This window comes from Teleopsis dalmanni, chromosome 2 (genome assembly GCF_002237135.1).
Source record: "Teleopsis dalmanni isolate 2A chromosome 2, ASM223713v2, whole genome shotgun sequence".
NCBI classification, from domain to species: domain Eukaryota; kingdom Metazoa; phylum Arthropoda; class Insecta; order Diptera; family Diopsidae; genus Teleopsis; species Teleopsis dalmanni.
Genome location: NC_051847.1, coordinates 228,263,919 through 228,271,635, shown reverse-complemented (window position 1 = coordinate 228,271,635; position 7,717 = coordinate 228,263,919). Strand labels below are relative to the sequence as shown.

Below are 7,717 nucleotides of genomic sequence, written 5' to 3'. Positions count from 1 at the left end.
AACCATCATTTCTCTAAGTAATAACACATCTATAAAGTCGATTTGTATATGTCCTAAAAGTTTAAGTAACGTAAGCATCTTAATCATTTGACGGAAATTTATTAACACATGCTAGCTAATAAGTTAATGACTGTTTATTGTATTTTATTTTTGAGTCGTTTTGTTTTTTAGGATTTCAACTTTTATTTCGAATGTTTGTTTTAGTATATTTTCTATCTTATTATGTTGACATAACTTAATATATATATGTGCTAACTTATGCAAAATATGTGCTGAAGTTAGTTATTTCATTACTTTTATAACAAACATATATTCTAATATTAAATTGTTCATTAATATGTATCGATTATATCAACAAATAGATAGCATTTATCATAATTTGTACAGTTTTAATTTACTATAAGTAAATATGATAATTTATTATTACTAAAAGATTCTTGATGATATTTCCCTTTAACTTAAAAAATAAGGTCTTTTAGTCTTTTTAAGCCCAGATCATTGTTCAATACACTTACGTTTCTCGACTATGATTCCATATATGTATATGAATGTTTATAACAAATTTATCGTCTTCATATTCTTTAATAATTGAATTAATATAAATGATTATAAATCGATACATAATACATCACTCAATAAGTCGTGTGACTGACACACAGATGGCGCTGCCATTGCCAAATCCATACGACGTTTATGAAGTACTAACTTCAATGTGTACAATTTCATTACATTTCGATCAGTCAGAACAAAAGTGGCAGCCACTTCGCATGTTAATTTATCATTGCTTCTAGATGAAAAAAAATACTGTACAAACTTAGCAATGGTTTCAAAAGCGTTATCCGGACTCTGCTCCATCGAAAATACCTATTTGTTATTGGTTTGCTGAATTTAAACATGGTCGTACAGACACCGATGATGGTGAACGTTCTGGTCGTCCAATTGAGGTGGTTACTCCAGAAAACATCAAAAAAGTCCAGAAATTGGCTATATCTGATCGTAAATTGAAATAGCGTGAAATAACTGAGACCGTAAAGATATCAGAAGGTAGTGTGTTTACAATTATGCAGGAACATTTGACCATAAGAAAGCTCTTTTTAAAGTGGGTGCCGCGTTTACTCACAGTCAATCAAAAACAACAACGTGTTGATGATTCAGAGCAGTGTTTGGCCATGTTTACACGTAATAAATCCGATTTTTTGCGTCGATATGTGACAATGGATGAAACATGAATCCTTCACTTTACTCGGGAATCCAAACGATCATCATCTGAGTGGACTGCAGCCGGTGAACCACGTTCGAAGCGTCGAAAGGCACAACAATCAGCTGGGAAGGTTATGGCTTCAGATTATACACATGGTATAATCTTCATTGACTATTTCGAAAAGGGAAAAACCATGAATAGTAACTGCTACATGGCATTACTGTGTCGTTTGAAAGCAGAAATTGTTAAAAAACGACCGCTTAATGCGAAGAAAAAAATTTTGTTTCACTAAGACAATGCATCAATAAAAACGATGGCACAAATTACACTTCGAATTGCTCCCTTATCAACCGTATAGTCCAGGTCTGGCCCCCAGCGACTACTGACTATTTGCTGATCTCAAAAAATGCTCGCCGGTAAGAAATTCATCTCAAATGAAGAAGTAATTGCTGAAACTGAAGCCTATTTTGAGGTAAAAGAGAAATCCTTCTACAAGCACGGCATCGAGAAGTTAGAGAAGCGTTGGAATAATTGTATTGCGCTTGAAGGAGATTATGTTACCTAAACTCATTTATTTAACAACTATATTTTACTCAATTATTGCTCTAAAAAAAGTATTAAAAATGGTAAAATTGTAACTAAAAAATATGTTAATGCAAACTTCTATTTATGGCGATTTAAGTTCTTTGAATTACTTCACCAAATGCCGTTGCGCTATCTTTATATAAATGTATAAAAAATATGATGTTTGAATGTAGACATATTAATATTTCATCAAAAAACTATTACAAATTTTTAAATAAAATATAAGTTGAGTTTTATTTATTTTATTCGTGAATTTTAGAACAAATCTAAAACGAATTTGAATAAGCTTGTGCTCTATCTGAACACTTCCGAGATAAAATTGCATTACAGACAAATGTGATTGACACCCAATTAAATATTTGTTGTAAATATAATCTATTGATCTATTGAAAATGAGATTCGACAAAAAAATTATCTTTAGTAAGCAACAGTTAAAATAAATATAGATTACAAATTATATCAAATTATTTAATTAAATCCTCTAATAATTTGTTGATTAATAAATTCAATTTAATCCAATCTTACGAATCATAATTAGCTATGTTTATTTAACAAAATTTTTCCTATACAAATCGCCTATATAATATTCAAAATAAATTAACTTAAATTTCGTTTCTAAAATATTTTGCCAATTTCAAAATCGGAAATGTGTGTTCGTTTTCTAATTTTTTTTTTAACAATGTAATGCCAGGTTATTTTCGTATATTTGATTCATGTTTTGAAGTTATTATCTCCCTGTATTTGTGGAATTATTTTGGTTTTTTACTTCCAATAACTTTTGTTACTGCCTCAACGATATCAGGAACTTGTGGTATGGCAAACTGTTCTAGAGTCTTAGCATAAGGCATTGGCACATCAACACCACAGCAACGCCACACAGGAGCGTCCAAGTGGAAGAAAGTCTCATCTTCCATAATTCGGGCACACACTTCAGAACCAATGCCTGAAATTGTTTTTATATAATAATTTATGAATTTGAATTTCATTGCAGCGCATATTTATAGCTTACCGCTCTGTGGCCAACCATTTTCTACAGTCACTAAGTGATGAGTTTTTTTTACTGAATTGAAGATAGCCTCAGTGTCTAATGGACGAAGTGATCGTAAATTAATGATCTCAGCATCAATGCCTGAAATATAAAATATATTTAGAAGGTTTCAAGTAGACTTATATTTGATTTTTTTTAGATTTATTCAATTGATTAAAATACTGCTTAGCATGAACGTGTAATAGGAGCTTTAACGAAGCATTGAAGCGTCCCTACACCATAAACTTAATGAATACTTAAGATAGATTGGATTTTTTCATAATAACTGAAGTCACATTTTCATTTTATTTTAGTAAAACTGTTTTAAGTTAAAATTATATAATCTTATTTAAACTTACTTTGCAGAATTTTAAAATTTTAATATAAATAGCTTAAAAGTAAATATAAAACTAAGAAAAACATTATAGAATCTCACCTTTTTTAGCCAATTCTGCATGTGCCAAGAGGCAAGTTTCGACAGCCTTGGAGTGCGCCACTAATGTCACATGTTTGCCTTGTTTCATAATTTTTGCTTTACCAATGGGGATAAGGAAATCCTTACCCATCATTTTTTCGTCAACAGGGAATGGAGTGCCGTATAGCAGCTCATTTTCAAGAACAACAACTGGATCAGGATCCCGAATTGCAGATTTCAACAAACCTCTAGCATCTTCAGAATCATATGGTGATACCACTTTCAGTCCAGGGCAGTGTGAATACCATGCACCAAAACATTGTGAATGTTGAGCAGCTACTCCAGCAGAAGCACCATTTGGGCCACGAAACACAATAGGCACATTTACCTTGCCAGCTGACATGTAGAATGTTTTAGCTGCGGAATTAATAACCTAGCAAATCATAAGATATTGTGGTTTTGGTTTGGTTTTCTGATTTATTTTATATTTTTGCATTGCATTAAAATACCAACAATTTTTTTCTTGAATATATATACTTTTGTTTTTAAACTAAAATTTATAACCTATTTAATGCCAAGTTTTTCTTTTATTATAAACGCTGGCAGTCGTCTACCTTTCCAGTAACGCGGAAGTGGTACTTCATTGGCTTGCTTTAACTTTTCTGCGACATACTTCTCTGCACTGAAAGCTTCACCTTCCTTAACCTGTGCTATCAGCTTTGCTTGAAATGCTTTTTCTTTACGCATTTCACGTCGTTGACGGACTTTAGCCCACTCAAATTTCATCTTACGACGCAATTTCTTTAGTTTATGCTTCTTCATTTTACGTCTTCGTATCACAATTAGTGGTTCTGCGCGCATCTCTCCTATGTTATTTGTGCTTGGCAAGCGTATTTCCTTTTTTTCATCCAATATTTCATTAATTTCATTCAACCAGGTTGATTTCGGACTTTCTACTATTCTGGATTTAATTGGCACATCACCAATGGGAATCTGCCTAAGTGGCTGCACAACAGCATAGATTGGCATGTAGTTATTTGGTAAGATACTGCGACTAAGTGTATGTAAATGCCGTGTTAGATGAGTGCTGTATACTTGTGGTTTAAGAAGATTAACCTGCGCATAATTGGATAATATGGGTCATTTCATATATCAAATTTTAAAAAAGTTTATTATTTGATTTGTTTCTATGAGTTGCTTAAGAAGATTTAAATTAAAATTGTCATTTAAATCCCACATTGTTCAACTCATTGGATATAAATAAAACTAATTATATGTGAACCACATACATGTTTACCCATATTATCCCATTTTGATGCACTCCTGCATTTTCCATTGCATATTCATATCGAATTATTTCACAAAAACAAAATATTTAAACGATTAATTGTTGGTATTTTAAGGCTTTTATTAGTTGAAGCAGAAGATTTAATATAAACATATAAATGTAAAATACTAATAAGACTTTCATGGAATAATATGAGTGTATTTTCTAATAAGATTAAAGCTACAACTTGAGTTAATTGGTTAAGATTCAAGCTAAACATTATCTATACTGAATCATATACAAAACCATTATAGATAACAATCTTTTAGCACTATCAAATCTGCGCGAAACTTTCATTAACTCAATTTGTAGATATAAAATTATTGATAAGATCTTTAAAGAAGAACTTACATGATCTATGGCTTGCATAGAAAAGTTGAAGGTCATAAATTCGCATACAGGCCGTAATCCGGCCATGGCAGCACCGACAGCTATACCCGCGAAGCCCATTTCGGTAATGGGAGTATCTATAATTCGTTTATCTCCATATTTTTTCCATAAACCGCGAGAAACCTTACAAAATAGAATTTTTTAATAATAAAATTTTATTATATATTTTATAAATGCTATTCTAATACTAAAAAACTATTTTAGCGATAGTGCCTTACAAATTATTGTAACACTTGAATTAATATTGCAATATTTAAAAATCTGTGCACTTTTTATCAGCGAGATTCATTACACAAACACACCAACATGCGTTTGACATATTGCTGCACTGTCGTATGTTTACGTAATCGGCACTAGAGTAATATTGCAAAAATATTTTTCTTTACCTTATATGCACCATCATATTGGGCCACCTCTTCTCCCAAAAGAAAGACACGCTCGTCACGTGCAATCTCGTCATCTAATGCACTATTTAATGCATCTCGGACTGTTAATTGTTTAGGCGCTGCTAAAGCTTTAGCAGTTGTAGAAAACCCACGACGGGTGGCATTCAAAAAAATGTTTCTAACAGCCATCATATTTTTCAATGGTGTTCCAATCTATTGTTCGATTTTTGATCTAAAGTTTAGTTAAGTTATTTGTTGTATTTTTTTTAAACATAAAATTATATATTATTACAGATTACCCGTCGTTCTACAAAGAAAAATTGCTGCCAGACACAGATGCAATTATTTTGACACATGTATTTGGCAATTATAAGTTGGCAATGATAAAATTTGACAGTTCATAACGTACTAGAATTGTGTAGATAAGGCAGATAGATAGTTCTAATTTGGAGTCTACACTGGTTAGATTTCGACAAGATTGTTATGTTCGAATTTAAATACTTTTTAAACAATATTCAAATTTTATCTGCGAACAAAAATATTTATATGTAGTGTAAATGTATGAGTGTAAGCAAAAATTTTATCAAAGTAAAACTAATTATAAGTTCAAGTTACGGGATGTACTATATAAAATAATAAATAATATATACTACATTATTTATTGTCACAAACGAATTGTATTTGTTTTTCAAGTTGATTCATAATATTAGATTTAATATGCAGGATTTCATTAAAGTTTTAAATTGTGCGCACCCCGTGAGAGAATGAAAATCTATGTATATGAAATAAATTTGTTTTAATATGTACATAGAATTAGTTTGTGTATAGAAGAGATTCGTTTGTATATAAAAATAATTATTTGTGTTATGTCATTCACTATCATATCAAACCTCAAAATAAATTACAAAATTTTTAAAAAATTGAGTTCATAATTCACTATAGTACAATTCTGCAGTAATATTTTGAATATTTTCTAACAATTAAAGCAAAAAAAAAAAGAAACCAAATGTTATTGCGACGTTAGCATTTACAGAGTGTTTCAGTTAGGAGCATAACTACAAAAACAAATGTACAACAATATTACAATAAAAAAATTGAATTTATAAATTTGCTACTAATAATATTATAGTCTCTAACTTACTTACCAAACAATTCTAGGTAATCATATCCAAATCTGCACAAAATATAAAATTGTTTATTATATTTATTACACTAAAAACTTTTATACAATAAATTGATATATAGTTTAAAATTATTTGAAATCAGTATTAATATTTTTCTATAACTGTCAAAAATTTTTATACCTACATAATGAATTTAAATTTAATATCAAACATAAAATTTTGTTAAAATAACAATTACGATTTTTTTCCGTCCAAAGCGGTGTGAATGTCAGGGTTAAAAAGAAGAAAAGTGCTTTATCTAAGCACAGTAACTTACGTGCTTACTTATAATAAAATATTTTTCGATTCCATAAAAACTAAAATTGTTTAAAAGAATTCTTAATATACTTCTGCTTGCCCGAAGTTTTGCAAAACAATTAGGTACTTTTAAAATGGATAACGTAACAAAAGCTTGGATTGGACCCTTACCGCCAGATTCACAGTATCTAAAACCCTACCGAATGTATTATGTGCAAAATGGTGTTGAGAAGAACTGGGATTTGCTGAAGGTCCATGACAGCGTGGCTATTATTATTTACAATGCAGAACGCAAGAAATTGGTGTTTGTACGTCAATTTAGACCAGGTAAGTAATTATTATAATGAAGTTTATAATTTACGATTTGTGACGTAGAAGAATTTTATGTAATTTTCTGAAAAATAATCATCTTTTATATTTTAAGCTGTTTTCCATGACATCGTTTATTCCTCTGGTGGTTCTCTGAAAGAAGTCGATTTAGAAAAATTCTCACCACAATTAGGCATCACTACGGAAATGTGTGCTGGTATAGTTGATAAAAAGAAGAGTTGGGTCGAAATTGCACGAGAAGAGGTGCTGGAGGAATGCGGATATGATGTTTGTGTGGACCGCCTTGAAGAAGTTTTAACATACAGGTACGATCCTTGAAATAGTTAAGCGATATAATAGTTTAGCCAAAATTTTATGTTAGGGCTGGGGTAGGCTCACATGGTGCAACTCAAAAAATGTAAGTATATATTGACGTGTATATAATTTGATGATTATTTAATAATTGTGATTTGCATTTATCAGGTATTATTGTGAAGTTACTGATGCGGACAAATCCGAAAGCGGTGGAGGGGTAGATGATGAAGTGATTGAAGTAATGGAACATTCATTGGAGGAAGCTAAAAGAATGATATGTGCAGGTGCAACTAATAATAGCCCACCAGGTTGTTTGCTGGGCATTTTGTGGTTCTTTATGA

General features: G+C 30.8%; 2 protein-coding genes across 5 annotated transcripts; one reads left to right on the top strand and one right to left on the bottom strand.

Moving 5' to 3' along the window:
• Nucleotides 1-2,295: 2,295 nt before the first annotated feature.
• Nucleotides 2,296-6,564, bottom strand: LOC119678146 (pyruvate dehydrogenase E1 component subunit beta, mitochondrial-like). 4 transcript variants are annotated; one of them, XM_038089834.1, is made up of 6 exons: nucleotides 6,477-6,564; nucleotides 5,332-5,563; nucleotides 4,907-5,068; nucleotides 3,250-3,661; nucleotides 2,796-2,915; nucleotides 2,296-2,729 (listed from the first exon to the last, which is right to left on the bottom strand). In XM_038089834.1, exons 2-6 carry the CDS (start codon nucleotides 5,521-5,523, stop codon nucleotides 2,536-2,538), a joined length of 1,080 nt encoding a protein of 359 aa, XP_037945762.1. In that variant the 5' UTR covers nucleotides 5,524-5,563; nucleotides 6,477-6,564; the 3' UTR covers nucleotides 2,296-2,535. The 4 variants fall into 4 exon arrangements, with proteins under 4 accessions (XP_037945762.1, XP_037945761.1, XP_037945760.1 ...); XM_038089833.1 differs by lacking the exon at nucleotides 6,477-6,564 and adding an exon at nucleotides 5,624-5,857; XM_038089832.1 differs by lacking the exon at nucleotides 6,477-6,564 and adding an exon at nucleotides 5,631-5,857.
• A 98-nt stretch (nucleotides 6,565-6,662) lies between these two features.
• LOC119676880 (uridine diphosphate glucose pyrophosphatase NUDT14-like) lies at nucleotides 6,663-7,716 on the top strand (the record flags this gene model as incomplete). Its single annotated transcript, XM_038088137.1, has 4 exons — nucleotides 6,663-7,079; nucleotides 7,177-7,387; nucleotides 7,444-7,479; nucleotides 7,545-7,716. Coding segments are annotated over exons 1-4 (612 nt in total), but the record flags the coding sequence as incomplete, so codon positions are not given.
• Nucleotide 7,717: the final 1 nt, after the last annotated feature.